Source organism: Siphateles boraxobius, unplaced genomic scaffold, assembly GCF_051911475.1.
Source record: "Siphateles boraxobius isolate OS27281-9 unplaced genomic scaffold, OSU_SipBor_1 65, whole genome shotgun sequence".
In the NCBI taxonomy this organism is placed as follows: Eukaryota; Metazoa; Chordata; class Actinopteri; order Cypriniformes; family Leuciscidae; genus Siphateles; species Siphateles boraxobius.
The window spans coordinates 16,456,281-16,476,000 of record NW_027509192.1 but is presented as its reverse complement, the minus strand read 5'-3'; the positions used below and the strand labels follow the sequence as shown (position 1 = coordinate 16,476,000).

Sequence of the window (19,720 nt, the reverse complement as noted above, 5' to 3'; positions counted from 1 at the left end):
TCACACCACATTGTAAATGAAATGGTCACAGATAATAGTTTCGATGTACTTTGCCTTACTGAAACCTGGTTAAACCAAATGATTATTTCGGTCTAAATGAGTCTACTCCACCAGGATACTGTTATAAGCATGAGCCCCGTCTGATCGGTCGTGGCGGCGGTGTTGCAACAATCTATAGAGATATTCTTAATGTTACTCAGAAAACAGGTCACAGGTTTAATTCGTTTGAAGTACTTGTGCTAAATGTTACGCTCTTAGATGTAAGAAACAAATCCATATTATCTCTAGCCTTGGCTACCCTATATAGACCTCCAGGGCCCTATGCTGACTTCCTAAAAGAGTTTGCATACTTTCTCTCAGATCTATTGGTCAATGTCGATAAAGCAATAATTGTTGGAGACTTTAACATACACGTAGATAATACAAATGATGCGTTAGGGGCTGCGTTTACAGATTTATTAAACTCCTTTGGGGTCACGCAAAACGTCAGTGGTCCCACTCATCGTCTAAATCATACACTAGATTTAATTATATCATATGGAACCAATCCAACTGATATAAATATTATACCGCAAAGTGACGATCTCACTGATCATTACATGGTATCTTGCGTAATACGTACTGCTGAAATTTGTCATGTTGCGCCACGTTATCGACCAGGCAGAACAATCCTTCCAACCACTATAGATAGATTCTCAAATAGCTTACCTGATCTATCTCAGCTGCGCAGTGCACCCAAACAAACAGATGAACTAGAGTAAATGACTAGCAGTTTGAGCACCATGTTCTCTAGTACACTAGATATTGTTGCACCAATTAGATTAAAAAAGGTTAGAGAGAAAACTAAAGCACCATGGTACAACAGTGTTACGCATGCAATCAAGAGAGAAACTCGTAACTTAGAGCGTAAATGGAAACAAACTAATTTAGAGGTCCTTAGAATCGCGTGGAAAGACAGTATGTCACGTTATAAAAAGGCTCTAAAAGCAGCCAGGGCTGAGCATCTCCGCAAACTAATAGAAAATAACCAAAATAATCCAAGGTTTTTATTCAACACCGTGGCTAGACTAACAAATAAACAAACATCACCAGAGCAAAATATTCCGTTACAGTATAGTAGTAATGATTTTATGAATTACTTCAATGAGAAAATAGAAAGCATCCGACACACAATTGTAAATATACAATCCTCTATGATGTCTTATGATTCGGCCTCAATTATGGCCCCTCTAGAACAACTACACCGCTTTACAACTATAGGACAGGAAGAGCTAAATAAACTTATCATTGCATCTAAACCAACAACATGTTTATTAGATCCAATACCCACTAAACTACTGAAAGAAGTGTTACCTGTAGTGGAAGAGCCTCTTCTTAATATTATTAACTCATCTTTATTTTTAGGTCATGTTCCAAAAATATTCAAGCTGGCAGTAATAAAACCTCTCATTAAGAAACCGCAATTAGATCCAAATAACTTAGCAAATTACAGACCCATCTCAAATCTTCCATTTATGTCTAAAATACTAGAAAAAGTTATGTCCGCTCAATTGTGCTCTTTCTTGCAAGAAAATGATATCTATGAAAAATTCCAGTCGGGATTCAGACCGCATCATAGCACAGAAACTGCGCTAGTTAAAATTACAAATTATTTACTTTTAGCTTCTGACCAAGGCTGTATCTCAATACTAGTTCTACTCGATCTTAGCACTGCGTTCGACACTATAGATCATAAAATACTCTTGGATCGACTACAAAACTACACTGGTGTTCAGGGACAGGCATTAAGCTGGTTTAGATCGTACTTATCAGACCGTTACCATTTTGTCTGTTTAAATGGGGAAAAATCAAAGATAACGTCAGTAGACTATGGAGTGCCGCAAGGATCGGTGTTAGGCCCTCTGCTATTCTCAATATACATGCTGCCACTTGGTAATATTATAAGAAAACATGGAATTAATTTCCACTGTTATGCTGATGACACTCAATTATATATCTCATCACGACCAGATGAAAACACTAACTTATCTAAATTGACAGAGTGTCTAAATGATATAAAATGCTGGATGACGTGTAATTTCCTGCTATTAAATTCAGATAAAACGGAGGTACTACTTATCGGTCCAAAAAACTACCCACAAAATCCCTTACAATACAACTTTAATTTAGAAGGATGTCCTGTTACTTTATCCACTCCAGTAAAAGACCTGGGTGTTATACTAGACCGCAACTTGACTTTCGAAAATCATATTTCATATATTACAAGAACAGCCTTTTTTCACCTTAGAAACATTGCTAAGCTACGTAACATGCTATCTGTTTCTGATGCAGAAAAGTTAGTTCATGCATTCATGACCTCGAGACTAGATTACTGTAATGCTTTATTAGCTGGTTGTCCTGCATCCTCAATAAACAAGCTACAGTTAGTGCAAAATGCAGCCGCTAGAGATCTTACTAGATCAAGAAAATATGATCATATAACACCTATTTTATCATCTCTACACTGGTTACCTATTAAGTTACGTATCAATTACAAAGTATTCCTACTGACCTATAAAGCCCTAAATGGTTTAGCTCCTGTGTATTTAACAGACCTTCTATCGCCATACAATCCATCGCGCTCTTTAAGATCACTAAATTCGAGGCTTCTGGTCATTCCTAGGATATCTAAGTCAACTAAAGGAGGGAGGGCGTTCTCGCATTTAGCTCCTAAACTCTGGAATAGCCTTCCTGATATTGTTCGAGACTCAGACTCGCTGTCCCAGTTAAAAACTAGATTAAAGACGCATCTCTTTAACCTAGCATTCACTTAATGCTTAACCTTTAATACTACTGCTGAATCAGTTCGAATGCATTAACATTATGAACATCAGCTATGCTAATTATTTCCCATCTGCCTTTCTGCTGTTATCTCGGGACGCTAGTCCCGAGGTAAATAGCGTTCGTCAGCTCCAGTTTGTATCCAGCCTCTCACGGAGACTTCAGATGCCCCAACGCCTGTGAAGAGACGACTCGACGCCTGTGAAGAGACGACTCAAAGCCGGCGATATGTTATGCCATAAATTAATACATGATTAACTAACTGTATTTTTCTATGTACATTTCCGAAATGCACTTTCTGTAAAGCTGCTTTGAGACAATGTGTATTGTGAAAAGCGCTATACAAATAAATTTGAATTGAATTGAATTGAATTAAAATTGACTGACTGCTTAATTTCCCATTTAAAATATGTCATGTAAATTTGGCCATCCGTCACAATCAGGTAACTTTCACCATGTCTAGACCTGGCGCGAGCTGCCAGGTCCATTTCTACGGGGTGCTTGAGTGTGTTAAGTGCCCTCAAACGAAAGAAATGCTGTCTACATTGGATGCAGCGAGGGGCGACGCTACACAACAAATTACCTGAACAGTAAACTGATCGCGCGCGCTCTGTTTCTGACGCACTTCAAGCACTCGCTGGGCAGGGGAAGATTGTTGCGCCGGACCGGAGTCGGGGGACTTAGTTAAGTTTTTGTGGAGTTTTTTTGCTTTATTTTGTAGTATTTTGAATTGATGTTTTTAAAATAGTATTAGTAAAAAAAATCTAAAAAAAAATCACTCGTTAACTCATTTTGGCACCCCTATTGAGTGGCGCCCCTTTAAAGCGTATATGCGTGGACAGTCCCTGCAGTGCAGGCTCAAATCCTCTATGTTTAGTTGGAGTTGACCTCTGAATGAGCTTGACCCACCATTACCTCTCTGGAGGCTCCGACCACAGTCCGAGCCCCTTCTGATCGAGTGCAATTCTGCCCTCTCTTAGCCAAGGGCTAAGAGGACTGTTGGTTCGTTGGTTACTTCCTGCCTCACACCAGTATATGAAGCAATGCATTTCCATTGCTACTTTGCAAAGTATTGCCAGTTTATCACTGCCTTGCCGAGTGCTTTTCATTGCATGTTCATTGTCATCTTGTTATGACCATTGTGCTTGCCTTATTGGATTACTGCCTTTTGGATTACCGTTTTTGCTCTGTTTGCCTGGTTGGACTGATGACTTGTCTCCGTTTACCCTGTCTGGCTTATCGACTACATCTCTGTCTAGTTTATTGGATTTGTTTGCTGAGATTAATAAAACTTCCAGCATTTGGATTCTATTTCATCCTCTGTTTCGAGTCCTCACATATATCCAAGATGTTTTTTTTTATCCATTTATTTGAAAAAGCATGTTACACACACAATACAAACACAAACAACATATCATTTAAAACTATATTATATTAATCATGATTTTGGCTTTACAGTTTTCACATAAATTCATCATATAGTACCACAGCAATTCTATAAATCAAACTACAGACAAGATGCTAATTTAAAAATAAATGTATTCTCAAATTTTTTACACAAGCAGTTTTTCTTTTCAGCTTGATTGTCTTTTATATTATACATTTGCTGATTCCATTTATATAATCTTTCTCTTTCGAAATGTTTAGTGGAAAGAAAATTGATTCCAAAATGTTGATGTAAATGTAGATGTTCACAACATGGAATGACATCTATGAATGTCATTCATAACCTTTACAAGGAAACTAGTGGAAACGCCCACTAGCAACCACAGCGCTAGCCAGCGATAATTTTAATGCAGCTTTGTAAAACATTTCAAATGTGTAAGTTGTATATACTTCTATGTACTGTAAAGTTATGACAGCCATCATCATGTGCACCGATGGCAGTATCTATTTTGGTAAGATCTGCTTTGACAATGTTATACCGCCTTTTCCATTGCTCTGGTGACAATGAAGATGGGTTGAACTCCAGGAACTTATACGCATCCTTATTCTGCAAACTAAAGGCCCTCTTTGCCGTCTGACAGGATTCACCAAAGGCCTTCCAATGCTGAAAAATGTGAGATACAAAATGAATCACAACATAGAAAATGCAATGAAATTAACGGTCATTAACTGCAACTGAACGTTTACTCAGTGTGTGAAAGTTACCTCTTGCGCTAAATCAATATGCATCAGAACAATCCCCTTCAGTTCATTCTCCTCCATGAAGTGTTCATTAGAAAAGGTCTCGCTTTTGAGAGATTCCAGAAATACTAGCACTGATTTCCAGAATATATTATGCTTAAGCAGAGTTTGTTGGATTTGATAAAGGTGCTTTTGGACATCACTCAGATGGACAGTTTCAGGTATTGAACCTTGAAAAACAATATGAAGCATACTTTGATTATGAGAGTTCACTCTGAGGTTTTTGACCATTGGCACACAGAGATCTTGAAATATTCTCACCATTTTCAGTCTTCTTGTTTGCCAACTGCAGCTGAAAATCAGTCAGCCTGACTTGGATATTGTACTCCTGGCTTTTCAGGTTTGACTTCTGAGCAACAAGTTGAGCTTTTTCATTAGCGAGAGCCTGGTTTTTTGCAGGTTTAGCTTGAAAAGTTGATTTAAGAACGTGTCCAACAAATGGTACAATGACAGCCAGAAAACTGAAACCAAACATTCTTCTACAAGCAAATCTGGAATGACACTGGTTTATCTTTGACTCAATTTGTCCGATTTCCTCTAAGGTTTTCCTCAGATCCATCTGAAGATCTCTCACCACCTTCTCTAGAGCCTCTATCTCCTTAGTAGTTTGTGCAACTTTTTTTTCTGTCTCAGTCTTTTCAAAAATCACATCACTGGTGCAGGAAGCCACACTGCGGTTGTGTTTCTCATATCTGATAATGACAGATTTCAGATAAACCATCAGTTCAACCATAGTAAACTTTGTTCTGTATGGGTTCATATATCATAATGCTTTTGACGTGTAATACTTAAGCCCTATTCGGACAGGATTAGTTTAACATAGAGCGGTGGGGTAAAGTGATTATTACCAGAGCTTCACAGTAATTTTAGTCCCGTCCAAATGTGCCATCTCAGCAATCCTTACAGAAATGTCAGTAAAGATTACGGCGACTTTTACCTTCTGTAAAAATGTCTGTAAAAAATACCTCAGATAATACAAATCCCCTGCAAATAGACCAGCTGTAAATATATGTAAATATTCTGTTATTTCCTGTTTAAAAGTAGTTCCCTTTCGAAGGGAACTCAACAATACGTCAACGACGCTATGGGGAACGCCTCAGGCGTGACAGGTGTCTGAAATCACTATCAAATCACGTCAATCATATTGACCGGCGACAGCCCGTGAATCATTAGCGTGAATGATTAACGTGCGACCTGGAAGTATAAAGGGGCGCCTTGCAAACATGACAAACCATCTCATCATCTTCAGGGACTGTTTGTTTGAAACGCTATTCAAGTATACGAAGGTAAGAGAAGGATGAAACGCACAGCTAAGGCAGATTGTTTTCGTAAGTGTGCCGACCCGTGTCCGAGGTTTCTGACACCGGCCGACACACACGAGCTGTGCGTTTTTTGCTTGGGTGAAGAGCACGCACGGGAGGTTCTCGAGGGAGCCCTCTGTGCTAACTGCGAGCGTTTTTCTCTTAAAACGCTCCGCTCTCGTGTGGCCCTCTTCTCGAGTGAAGGGGGTTCAGCGTCTGGACCCCACGGCGCGGGTCCCGCTCGTGCCGAGGCCGAGCGGCGACTTAAATCATGGGGCTCCCAGATGGAGCTCGTCGATCGCCTCGAGAGGGTTGTTAACCTCTCAGATGATTCGACGGCTGACGAGGGCGAACTGCAGGTCGATGGGGAAGATTACTCACCGACTGTACCTGCAGTTGATGCTCTTCAGGACGCGCAGGAGAGGGCTGAGGAGGTGTATGATCAGGTAGATCCTGAACCTCCTCAGCCACCCTGCCCCGTGTATGCAGAGCTGGTGGATGTGATGGAGCGCGCTGTCAATAGGCTGCAGCTGTCTTGGCAGCGCGCTAGAGGAGAGATCGCTCGCTGTAGGCTCGACGTCGGTTTCTCCCCGGCCATACACCACCAGCTCAGGTGAGCCTTCCATTCCTTCTTGATCTTCACACGGAGATCGAGAGGGCATGGAAGAGCCCATACTCTGCCCGTATTCACCGACATCAGCGGGCCAGTTTCGCTGATGTCGAGGGGATCGGAGAGCATGGGTACGTGTCAATGCCGCCCATTGACGAGACGTTCGCGAACTATCTCGTGTCTGGGCGGGCAGCGACATTGAAAGCTCCAACCCTGCCATCCAAACCGCTAAAAACAACGGCTCGTTTGAATGGCAGAGCATACACGGCAGCAGGTCAGGCCGGTGCTGCACTGCACACCATGGCAGTATTACAGGCGTACCAGGCCGACCTGCTGGGGGATCTCGACCAGGGGGCAGGGATGTCCCCTGAGGCGGTGGCTGAGCTGCGCCGCACCACAGATCTGGCTCTCCGGGCCACCAAGCAAACCGCTGCCGCGATCGGTCGGTCGATGGCGGCGATGGTGGCCACGGAGAGGCATCTGTGGTTAAGTCTAGCCGACATCGGGGAGAAAGAAAAAGCCTTTCTCCTCGATTCGCCGGTTTCGCCTTCCGAACTCTTCGGCACCTCTGTAGAAGCGGTGGTGGGGAAGTTCAGGGAGGCGAAGGCGCGCTCAGCAGCGTTTAAAACTTGTATACCGCTGAGATCCGCGTCCATACCCCGGCAAGCGGGAGAGCCTGGCCCTTCACGGTCTGAGGACCATAGGCAGGGTCAGCGAGCCAGTGTCGCCTCTCGTGCGCCCCCTCCCTTGAGGAGCAGGTCGCAGAGAAGGCGTGACTCCCGCAACAGAAGAGATTTGAGGGAGGTTATCCAGCACAAACGCACACAGCGTTGGTAATGGATAACCTCCCCGGAGGGTCACGAAATCTGCCCTCTCTCTTCTGACCCCCAGGCGTTCGTAACATCAGGCCTGGGGATGGGCCTATGATGAGAACTGTGTTCTGATGGCCCACCTAGGCTTGGTTAGTGGAAACGCCCCTTTCAGGCATGTAAAGTGGCGGATCCCAGGTTTGTAAAGAACTATCTGGCGAGTCTTCACTTTGCACGCCGCAGGTGAGCTGCTGGTCTTTTCAAAGAGTACTTTTTGTGATTAAAAAATAACATATCTCTCTTTACAGACCTCGTTCCCTGTATAGAGTCATGGGGTCATGTCAAGGTAATAAGGTAAGAGAACTTTATTGGATTATCAGGGCCCTGAAGTTCCCCGTTGGGTGGCCAGAACGGTAACTGTGTTAGCCTTCGGGCTGCTAGCCACCTCAGGGTAGAGTGGTTGGTCTCTCTCTTTAAATTGTTTTACTTAGAGTGTTGACTGACGCTAGAGCTTCAGATAGATCTTATGTCCGGCCCACAGGTCCGTTTTGACTTCTTCCTGAGTATGTTGCCCCTTGAGCTCTGTTTGGGTTTTCATTAGGCTGAGCGATTCTGCAGCCCTTTGTATGGAATAATACAGACTATATTCTTTAGTAAGGCTGTGGCTCCTCCGAGCCCTCAGATAGATCTATGCTTGCAGGCTGGCCCTCACCAGGGCCGCCTCTGTAGCTGGCCTAGGCTGTGCCAGGGATATTAGAGGCGCTCTGCTAAAAATTTTTAGCATTTCTTCCTCTGACCCTTCACTGTGTGAATGTTGGTTTCTGGCATCCCTGTATAAACAGCCTCCTCCCGTGGGAGTCGTTAGGCCAAGGCCCGCCCCCTTCTCTGCATTCTGGGGTGACTAGAGTAATGCAGCGTGGTGCTGAGGATGGTTTGTAAGGACATGGTAGGCCTCAAACAGGCCTCCGTGGTATATATGTCTTTATTGAGCAGGGTTAGGCCGTATTTCGCTTCACGAAGAAGACTGGGTTTCCTGCCCGACCCTGCCATGCAGAACTGGCCTATGGATTTAGGCCGCCAGTTTAGGCTTCACTCACCTCGCTGAGCTACTGCTCGAGCGCTAGGTTGTAGGTGGTTGGCTTTCATTCAAGTCCCACTCCCCTAGGTTGGGCACAGATACATTTCTGTCACCCCTAGAGCCGCTGGCAGGCCCGCACCCTGATAACCTCAGGGTGAGGTGTGAGTATTCCCCTGTGATACAGGGTAGGTCTGAGCACTTCACTCCCAGTTCTGTTTTATCCCACCTCGCACCACTATGGCTCGGGTCGAGTATGAAGTAAGCTTCACTTCTTCTTTGGTCGAAGTACGCTCCCCTGAAGCCAGAGCATTGCCCTGAGCTGACGCCCATGCATAGATGGTAGGCCCCTGACTAACTGGGGCCTCCGTTGAGGCAGAGTGGCGTATGTTGTACTCCCCTTGTTTTAAGGGTGCTAGCTTTCTTGCGGAGTACACTGCCATGGGCAATGTGATTAGGCACCAGGATGCTGTAGGCGCTGTGTAAAGGCGCTGTGTTTTTTCTGCCAACGAAGGCTGCGCCATTAGGGTAGTAGGCCTCAGCAGGCCTCCTTGATTGGACAGCCCCCCAGAGGGCACTGTAGGCCAGCTCACTTTACGTGGTTGGCCTTGGTGGTTTCGGGCAGTTGACTCACTGATGGGTAGTAGGCCTTAAACAGGCCTCCTCGGAGGTGAGTCCCAACATTGTGGGACATACCTTATAGCGCTACTGGAAGCCCATTAGTGAATTATGCTGTGTAGTATGGTTTCCAACAGTGTACTTTATGGCAGAATATGACTTGCTATTAGCTAGTAGGCCCGACCAGGCCTCCCTGATAGGCGAGTCCCCAGCTGGCTGGCCTTAGCAGGCCACCTTATACTTTCACCCGGACTCAGGGCTCAAAGCTACCAGTGAGTTCCCACAGATAGTGGTGACCAGGTGGTAGGCCTCACCAGGCCTCCCTGAAGGTGAGCTCCCCACATACCGTGGTTGTAAGGTAGCAGGCCTCACCGGGCCTCCCTGAAGGTGAGTTCCCACGTACTGTGGTTATCAGGTAGTAGGCCTCACGTGCCTCCCTAAAGGATCAGGTAGTAGGCCTCTCCGGGCCTCCCTGTAACGCTCCCTAGTGGTGCTGGGTTTATGAAGCTAGTGGTCTCTTGCTATCAGTTTCAGCTAGCCTTAATAGGCAGCTGCTGAAGGCGAGCTTGCGCCCTGGCTCGCTAAAGTGTTCATTCTCTGCTAAAGGTTCCCTCCCGGAACCTTTTTCTGCCTACAGCCTGGTTTGCCTACCAGGCAGACCTTGTGCTCCCCTCACGAGGGTCTCTATGAGCATGCGGCTGCCTGAGCCTGGTCAGACGGTCGTAGGCCTCTCGTGAGGCCTCCCAGTTAGATCAGCCCTTAGGCCTTCACAGGCCTCCTCAGTGTTTTGAAACACAGACACTGGGTTGATCCGTGGATCGAGTAGAGAAACTCCCCTCGCTAGCAAGGGTCGGAAAGCACTATGCTCAGTCATACTCTCCGGGATATCCCGTCTCTGAGATCCGGGCCGAGTGGTTCACTGCCAGCTTCGCAGTCCCTCGGGTTGGATGCCTTACTTAAGGCATTTGTCCAGAGGCTCTGTCTTCAGACAGACAGGATTTGGCCAGACTAAGTGTCTATGTACTGGCGCCAGGTCAGGCCGTCCTGGTGGCATTTCGGGGCAGAGTACGTTCCCCTGAATAGTGACTGGCTGGGGTTCCCTTGGGTTCCCTAGCCACATTCCCTAGAAGGGACCCCTTCTAATTGGAAGCTGAGGTTCCAGGCCCTGAGCCGGCCCAGGTAGACCTTTCATTTAACCATGTTTATGAAGGTTTTTCTGTGAGGCTGTAGCTTGGGCTATGACCGTAGGGAATGCTGTCACTGACAGCCCAGTGTGACCTGAGGGTGAGTGGTTCTAGCGTTTCATTTGAAGTTGCTGGTTCTGAGAGTTGTCACTGCCACTTGGCATGCACTCCCCTTAGCATGGCGGTGTTGGTATATCGTTCCCCATAGCGTCGTTGACGTATTGTTGAGTTCCCTTCGAAAGGGAACGTCTCAGGTTACGACTGTAACCTATGTTCCCTGAGAACAGGGAACGAGACAATACGTCTCCCTGCCATGCCGCGGGGCTTGCCTACCGTACAGTCCCTTCAGACGATAAGGTGATTTGTCATGTTTGCAAGGCGCCCCTTTATACTTCCAGGTCGCACGTTAATCATTCACGCTAATGATTCACGGGCTGTCGCCGGTCAATATGATTGACGTGATTTGATAGTGATTTCAGACACCTGTCACGCCTGAGGCGTTCCCCATAGCGTCGTTGACGTATTGTCTCGTTCCCCGTTCTCAGGGAACATAGGTTACAGTCGTAACCTGAGACGTTTTTCACGTTTCTTCAAGTATGGAGGCGCTTGAAAAAGCATTCAGTTCCAGTGTTGGTGGTGGGTCAGGTCTGTGGCAAAAATCAAATGTTTTCTGCTGACCATTCAGATAAAAAAGGTCGAAAGCACTTGTCAGAGGCACAAAACTTCTTTTTGGTTTAGGTAAGTGCCTATTATCAACAGAATCCAATCAGAATTCAATTAATTTAATTTGTCACAGGCCTCCTCCTTGTCACATTAAAATGTTCGACCAGACCTAACTGTTATATATAGGTTATATATATTGATTATATGTGTTTGCGCACATGATATCAGGAAGCACCGTAATACGCACATGACGACAGGAAGGTGACGGAGGTACATAAATCGAGTTACCTCTCCCACTTCTGCTAGTTTTACTGAGATGTCTTATCCACTGCGAGTTGGCTATTAATATTACAGATGTCCTGTGGTAAAATTACATTACTCCATTTACCCTTGTAAAACTAATCCCGTCCGAATAGGGCTTTAGAAACACTTCCTAAAATGTTACCTGTCTACCATCTCTTCTACTCTGTGAACAATTTCTGCGATCCATTCTTTTGCTTTTTCCAAAGACATCGTAGTCTGAATGTTTTCATTATTTTCAACAGCGAATTTCAGTTGAGGGAACATTGTGGAAACCATTTGGTTACTTGTGTCCACACACTAAAAGACAGCAAGAATTTTTACATGTTATGTCCTTGCATATGCCCCCTTAGATGTGTGAGTGAATTTAAATAAATAGTTGTACATTAAATAATTAAGTTCTATGTTTATTGTAGGTACAAAATTAATATTGCCCCAAAGTCATGACCTTTTAGTGAATTTCGCCATTTGAAGCCAAATTTTGCGGGTGGTGGGGGGAATCCATTCAAAATAAAAATAAATAAAAACATTAATATTAATTTAAATATTTATCAACACAACCAAAGAGTCTTAGCATTTAATCAGATATGTATTGTATGTCATGGTCTACTGCATCAGATACTACAATAATGTGTACCATCATGTCAAACATTTATCATAAATATTTTATAATTATCATTCCCCTTATCTTCACCAGAAGACAAAAAGTCTAACAGTTAAATAAAATTAACTTTATTTTGTATATCAGACACTTATTAAATTCAATAGACGTGTTGTTTTTTCTGCTGATTCTAGCAACTACTGGACCTACTGAAAATTTGAGAAATTTGTTTTTTTCCAAATGATATATTTTTTATAATTTATCCGAAAAAGAACAAAAATCTTTAAAAACCATGAAAGCCCGCGTGACCTTAAAATGAAATGTTCTTTTTCAATAGTGCATGAAATTAAATTTCAAGTTATTAATTACAGTAAAAATGTATACATTTATTAAATGTATTATTAAAAGCTAGGCTGGCATTTCTATTAATTTCAATGCATTTCAATTATACACCTTGAAATTCTTGTTTTGTACCTAAATTAAAATTCAATACAAATCTATCCTTGATACTGCTGATTAAATTAGCTTATTTTAAGAGTTTTACTTTGACTTCAATAAAAGAGTTTGACTTCAATAAAAGAAAAGTCAGAAGACTTTTGACTTTACCTTCTCCAGAAGAGCCTCTGAGGAGGCAAAGAGATTCTGGGTTTCAAGAGCACACTCTCTGAGAACCCTCTCCAACGTGGGGAACTTAGCCAAACAGAGATAGGAGAGATGGTAGAGCAAAGCCGTACGCTCAGCCGATGGAAGAAGCTCCTGAAAGAAGCTGAGGGGATTTTCCTCTATCATTTCCTCCAATTCTGTAGAATTATACGTGAAAACTGAGAGATTTTTTTTGTTGCACTTTATTGGTCAAAAACGACTCATAAACTTTTACTCACCTTTCCTAATGGTCATTACTCTTTTGCAAGACATCTTCACTCTTCTTAGTTTGTAAAGATATTACAGTGTCTGAAAAACACCAAAAACTGAGACAAGAATCACTACAACAATGATGGATGAACCATGTCAGTAAAAGTTACCTGTAAGAGGAATGCATCTGCAGTGCAGTTGTTGGTATCAGCATAGGGAATTTATACTCTATGGCACCTCCTTAAAAATGTTTGGAACAAAGATACATAAAAACCGATTGTCAAGGAACAGAGGGAGTAGTCTTTGGGGGATTAGCAGGCATCCTTGAAGGGATAGTTCACACAAAAGAGACATTTTGCAGATTTACTAACAATGAATATTTGACCTTTTTATCTGTTGGATCTGTCAGTGAGAAAACTGAGTGGGTGTTGTTTAGAAATGTAATAATTTGTTTGATCTCTGCCAACGGTTCCTGTACAAGCCTGTGGATGACACTTGACTTTAGCTCAAAATTTCAAAATTGCACTGCCTTGCTTTAGGCAAAGTCAAGAGTGCATAAACAGCTTTAGTAAAAGTGGCCAAGACATATTCAACCCATAACACATATAATTGTTGCAATTAAATGCTGTTATGAGGCCCTCTACTTGTCCAGGCATGGGCCACTGAGGTCTGTCCATCAGCCTCATCTGTCAAATTGTTTTCATTCACAGCCACTATCTCTTCATCCAACGCAACCCCATCTCAGATAACACAGGAAAAAAATAAATAAAAAAAATGAGTGGTATTAGAGAAAAAATGTCCTTTGTACCAGAGGTGGGAAGCTATGGCTCGCCGCATCGAGAGGGCTTGAAAGCTGTAAAGAACAGTGTACGAAAGCACCTTCCTTGGTCTTGAGGCACACAGTGGCAGAAGTGAAGGTGAAAGGAACTGTGCTGCTTTGCAACTTGTCACATTTACCTATGTTCATGCTTGGTGCAGCAGAAAGTGGGGAGGCAAAGTATTCACATTCACAGGGGTTCTGAGGCGAGTGTCCAATCTATGGTTGTCACAGTGACGAGGAGGGTTAGGAGGGTTCTTCTTCCGACAGGCAGATGGTGCCACCTGCTTGCGATAGAACTGCTGGGGACCCTGGCTGCTGGTCAAGGTTGTGATGGGGCCGGTGCAGCCTTCGCAGGAGCCTGGCTTTGACGATGAGCAGGCTGGTCCTGAGACCTTGGGGGTCTGGTTTCCATGGAAGCGGGCCCATGCTGAGGCAGGATACATTTGATGGCCTCCGTCTGCCTTTTCACTGCCGAGAACTGCTGTGTAGAGTTCTTGACATCTACGCAAGGTTGAACCACATCGCCTGACCCAAGGTCTACGTAATAACCTTCGTAGCCTGAAGGGCATAGTCGGATGCCACGCACAGTTCCTGTATTACTTTTGGGTCAGGAATACCATCCTGCAAATCTTTTAATGCTTTGGCCTGATAGACTTGCAAGATGATCATTGCAGGGTGGAGGCAGCCTTGCCAGTGACACTGTAAGCCCTCGCCGTGAGGGACGAAGTAAACTTGCACGTCCTGGACGGGAGGTTTAGACAGTTCCTCCAGGTGTCTGCGTTTTGCGGGCACAAGTGCACTGCAATCGCATGCTCCACCTGTGGAACCTCAGAGTATCCCCGCACCGCCCCACCGTCGAGGGTAATGAGAGCAGACGAGCCAGCGAATCTTGAGCGGGCAAAAAAAGGTGCATTTCAAGATTTCAAAAGCTCCTCATGCACTTTCACAAAGATAATGGACAGGGACTGAGCACGGCTGTGCGTCACACTCTGATCCTTGGAACCAGTGAAAGGAAGAGTAGGAGTAGTCTTTGGGGGATGAGCAGGCATTTATCTATCTGTCTTTGAGAAAACCGATTGGGTGTTGTTTAGATATGTAATAATTTGATTGTTCTCTGCCAACGGTTCCTTTACAGGCATGTTGATCTTAACAAACCTTAAAATTTCACAATTGCACAAACCTGTGTTGCTTTAGCCAAAGTCGAGAATGCATAAACAGCCTCATTAAAAGTGACAAGGACATGTTCAACCCATAAACTACACCTATGGATGTTGCAATTAAAGGCTGTAATAAGGCCCACTACTGGTCCAGGCATGTGCCACAGAGGTCTGTCCATCAGTCATCGTCTCTTCTGTCAGATTCTTTTATTCACAGACACAATATGAATATTCATTCAATGCCAAAAAATACCCTATTTTTAAGAATATACAAATGTTTGTCCAAGAGATGAGTGCATCATTATACAGATTGCAGAAGATCTGTTCACATCACAGTAAACATTTTTCTAATGATTTCATCATTCTCTTCAACAAAAGAGATGACCCTTAAGAAAATCAGCCATGGTTTTATTATAGTTAAGTAAACATGTTTTGGTGGATTATTATCATTTGTGTAACCATAGTTTTACTATAAATACCATGGTTATACTATGAATAGTGTAGCAAAATGTGTCGTTTACATGTGTAACTCTTGTTCCCTAATGGAGGGAACAGAGACATTGTGTCGAAACTGACACTAGGGGTAACTCTCCCAAACACCTCTGACATATTCAGAAAAGGCCAGTGAAATTGATGTGTGGATTTTGCATGTCTGGCCACGCCCCATAGATACGGGTCTAAAAGGTGGCCAGCATGCACCACACATTCATATTTGTGCTTAGGAGCCGAAACAGCGTCTTGACCACTTCAGCAGCAGTTCAGAGTTGTGGCAGGAGGGACACAATTTATCCCTTCCCTCCATCAGGAAACGAGGGTTACACTATTGACTAGTACACTAGTAATGGAGATGTTCATTTGGTCATTTACAGCATTGTGTAAAACCCAACACTAGTGGACCCTAAACTAAACGCCACAATAACTGAACAAGCCTCCGTGTGCCAATCAGGTGCAGCTACGCTAACTTGCAACCATCCAAAGCCCAGGGCAAATTACCTCAGTGTGCTGTTCTCGAAGAACATTCTGCATCCAGTCTATCAATAAGTTGTAGTAAAGTGATCCCTTATGTTCAAAGTTGGATATTGCATATAATATTGCTTAATTCCATATTTGATGACATCACAAATGTGAGCATAGTTGCAGCAGCAGCAGCAGGGAAGAGCATGCGGTCATGGCAACAATTGCTCCTTGATTTTGTCACAGGATCAGCTACACATGTAAGCTGTGTCCCAATGTGAAGGCTGCATCCTCCGAAGGCAGTATTTGAACGCCGATTGGCCGTATTTGAAGGCAGATTGCAACACAGCGGTGCGATGAAGGACGTCCCAATTCAAAGGCTGCACTTTTCGAAGGTCGCATTTGAAGGCCGATTGCGTCACCGCAGCACGATGAAGGCTGTCCCAATTCAATTCTGCATCCTTCGTAGGCCGTATTTGAAGTCCGGTTGTGTCATAGCGACACGACGAAGGCTACCCTGATTCAAAAGCGATGCCAAATGCACCCTTCGTTTCCACTTGAAAGGAAGGATACATAAATGGATCCTTAGCGGCCTATCCTACCCCATAAGTCATTGTGCGCTGGTAACAACAGCATTTTTATTTTAAAAAATGGCAGCCGACAGTTCGGTGGTGGACGGAAAATTAACATTAAAGGTATTATGTTTTCATTTACTTAAAGGACAATGCCGGTATTTAACACCTTGAGTCTGTTTTGTAGATTGTTTTGGATGAACTAGAGTGGTGAACACAGAAATTTTGAAAATGGGTCCTGTCTCTACTTTTTGACTATTTTAGAATCGCCTCTGACCGCTTCAGAGTGGCTATCTATAGGCATGCACAAACATGTCCTTAAAACAATCCTTAACGTTAGTTTTCAAAACTGTGCAACTCACCGAGTGGTTAGTGGTGTTCGTTGATGATTAAAAACAAATATATCGGTGCAATGTATGATTTCAATCTGTGTTATTTGCTATAATGGAAATATTTTTTCAGATACCTCACAACCGCGAATAAACTTCCGCTCGATATTTGAGTCTAAAGCGTTAGCACACTCCCGACCCCTTGATGACGATAACCACTTTGCCGTAGAAGGACGCTGTAAGGAACACGGTGTCTAGCCTTCTGAAAGACGGAGAACCGAGCGAAAAGACTACAACCAAATGTAAACAGACCCTTTTCCGTTTCCTCTAGCGCAGTAATATCAACGAGCAATGAGTCCTCCAACAGAAATCAATGGGATTTTACAAAATGCCAAATGAAAATAAAATCAAACACGACAAAAACTGTATTTCGCTACGCTACTTGTTTTGGAACATCAACGAACACCACTAACAACTCGGTGTGTTTTACGGTTTTGAAAATGAACGTTAAGGATTGTTTTAAGGACATGTTTGTGCATTCCCATAGACAGCCACTCTGAAGCGGTCAGAGGCGATTCTAAAATAGTTAAAAAGTCAAGACAGGACCCATTTTCAAAATTTCAGTGTCCACCACTCTAATTCATCCAAAACAAACTACAAAACAGACTCAAGGTGTTAAATACCGGATTTTTCCTTTAAATAGCTAGTGAAACCAGATTTAAAAGCCACAAATCTTTCTTTCTTATAAACTTCATCTTAACTCCATCACCATTGCGTGGCTTCATTTGCCAGATGGTTTGGCGCAAAACTTGAGCTAATATTAGTTTAGTAATTGTTTCAGGGAGCAAGGAGCAGACAGCTCAATCCATAAAGTTGCTGACAGAAAATGACAATTTATTTACCGTAAAAAAAAAAAAAAAAACTCCGCCAGCATGGCTTGGAGGTAAGACAACAACCTATTTGTAATATCTCCAGTAGTCGGTCTCACTTGTGTATTATAAGAAATATCACTAACCCTATAAAGTGCACAACAATAAGAAAAGCAGTAGATAAGGCAATGGGGTTTCACTTTAATGTGTTTTTGTAGTGCTGCCATGCAAGCTATGTCTACAAAGGTTTTAACTACATTTGAGTATCCAGATATATGATTTCTTAAGTATTTTGTATGAATGTCCTGATGTCATATTTTGCAGTGTTAACAATGCTCTAATCATTGTAGCCTACTCGCGCCCCACCGTTGAGAACCACTGCTCAAATGTTAAGATTGCACCCCTGTGTTAATATTTTTCATAAGTACCCTCTTCTGCTTTTTTAGAGCAATTCTGGAGAAAATGGATCTGCTGAGGAAGTCACATGATGGGCAAAAAAAATAAAAAAGGGACAACTTAAAAAAAAAAAGTAAGAAAGTTAATACACACATCTTTGCTGAAATGCATTGTGCTGTTGTTGTTAACAAGCCATGGTTAATTTTCTCTGCCTTAGGACTGCAAGTGTCCTAGGACAGGTGAGGGTGTGAGTGGGAAACCCACTGCTGAAACTTGGCCCTGGTTTGAGGTGTTGGGACAGAGGCACTCCACCAACCCCCCTGTCCTCATTGCCCCAATCCTTGAGGACAGACCAGGGCCGAGTTCAGCAGGGGGTGCCCACGGTGTGGAGGAGCCAGGAGCAGCACCACCAGCAGCACCACTTTTTTTTTTTTTTTAAAGAGGAAACTAAGTTCTGTACAGTTTATTTTTGTAATCTACAGTAAGTCAAATTTAATGAGGTATTTTATTTATTTTTAAGCAAGAAAACCAAGTTGTGTACAGTTTATTTAAATTAGATAATAAACATTATTTTTGCTCCATTTCTGTGAATTGCTTATTTTTTAACAGTTAACTTGATGTGTTGGGGGAAATAAAATAAAAATCAATAAAAAGGAATAGTTCTGGACATTGCTTATTGTTTTAATGACAGGTGCCATTTGAAAAAAAAAACTTCAATAAAATTTTTGGAAATAGCATTTGAAAATGAAAATAAATAATTATATTGATAAATAACGCTTTAAAGCTATTTACAACATAACTTATATATCATCTGACAACATAATTTAAATTAACAGACCATAAAACAAGAATTCAGCTGAGCAGGGAGACTCTGGTGGTACTGCTGGACCTGGGTGATCTCCACAATAGAGAGGCCTCTCAGCCGGTGGGACATCTTCTAGGATGGTCTCCAGAGTGTTTGACTGCATATTTTTCACTGTCCACTGCATTGTCTAACAACAGGTTTGCAGGGCTGACTCAATCGACGGCTGCCATCTCAATGTCACCATTTCAAAAAGACGGAGGAATAAAAGAAATTAACTCGCATCCTCAAATCAAATCGTTAAATATTTCAATATGTAAACCAATTCTATGGACATTCATTTTTGGTTTTTGGCCATTATAGCTTTACAGTTCTCCGACTTGCCTGTTACAAATAATCATGGTCAATGGGGACCTCCTCCAGTGCAGACACCTCTGCAGACTAGCTGGTCACGCCAGGGAGCACCGCTGACTGTCTCCAAAACATGCTCCCCCTCATCCTCTGCATCATCCTCCTCATGCTCATCCTCTGGGGCCATGATGTCACCAACCCCAACACAGATGATGTGGAGAATGGCACAGACTGTGATGACCTGAAATAAAAAAAATAAAAATAGGGTATGGTCTGGAAAACAGAAGTTAATTATTTTTTATTTTTTTTTGCAAATGTATTTTCAATTCATTTACATGAGGTACAAAGGTGTGGTGCACCTCCAGTGCTTTCAGGAAGATGGCCTTGGCTGGGCGATAAAACGATAACGATATGTATCGCGATAGACACGTAATCAATATCAATAAAAAA

At 43.1% G+C, this 19,720-nt stretch overlaps 1 protein-coding gene across 2 annotated transcripts; it reads right to left on the bottom strand.

Annotated features, from left to right (window-relative positions):
• Nucleotides 1-4,234: 4,234 nt before the first annotated feature.
• Nucleotides 4,235-13,394, bottom strand: LOC143721146 (uncharacterized). Of its 2 annotated transcripts, XM_077211374.1 has the most exons (7): nucleotides 13,191-13,394; nucleotides 13,050-13,119; nucleotides 12,775-12,968; nucleotides 11,713-11,867; nucleotides 5,269-5,699; nucleotides 4,972-5,177; nucleotides 4,235-4,870 (listed from the first exon to the last, which is right to left on the bottom strand). In XM_077211374.1, the coding sequence occupies exons 2-7, from the start codon at nucleotides 13,081-13,083 to the stop codon at nucleotides 4,634-4,636; spliced, it is 1,257 nt and encodes a 418-aa protein (XP_077067489.1). In that variant the 5' UTR covers nucleotides 13,084-13,119; nucleotides 13,191-13,394; the 3' UTR covers nucleotides 4,235-4,633. The 2 variants fall into 2 exon arrangements, with proteins under 2 accessions (XP_077067489.1, XP_077067488.1); XM_077211373.1 differs by lacking the exon at nucleotides 13,191-13,394 and having other exon boundaries at nucleotides 13,050-13,167.
• Nucleotides 13,395-19,720: the final 6,326 nt, after the last annotated feature.

Excerpts from the sequence above, each read along its gene's own strand:
- LOC143721146 (XM_077211374.1), bottom strand. The coding sequence starts at position 13,083 with ATGTCTTGCAAAAGAGTAATGACCATTAGGAAAG. Across the intron at positions 11,868-12,774 it reads CAGAGGCTCTTCTGGAGAAG|TGTGTGGACACAAGTAACCA; the intron begins GTAAAGTCAAAA and ends GCTGTCTTTTAG. Across the intron at positions 5,178-5,268 it reads AAACAAGAAGACTGAAAATG|GTTCAATACCTGAAACTGTC; the intron begins GTGAGAATATTT and ends TTGTTTTTCAAG.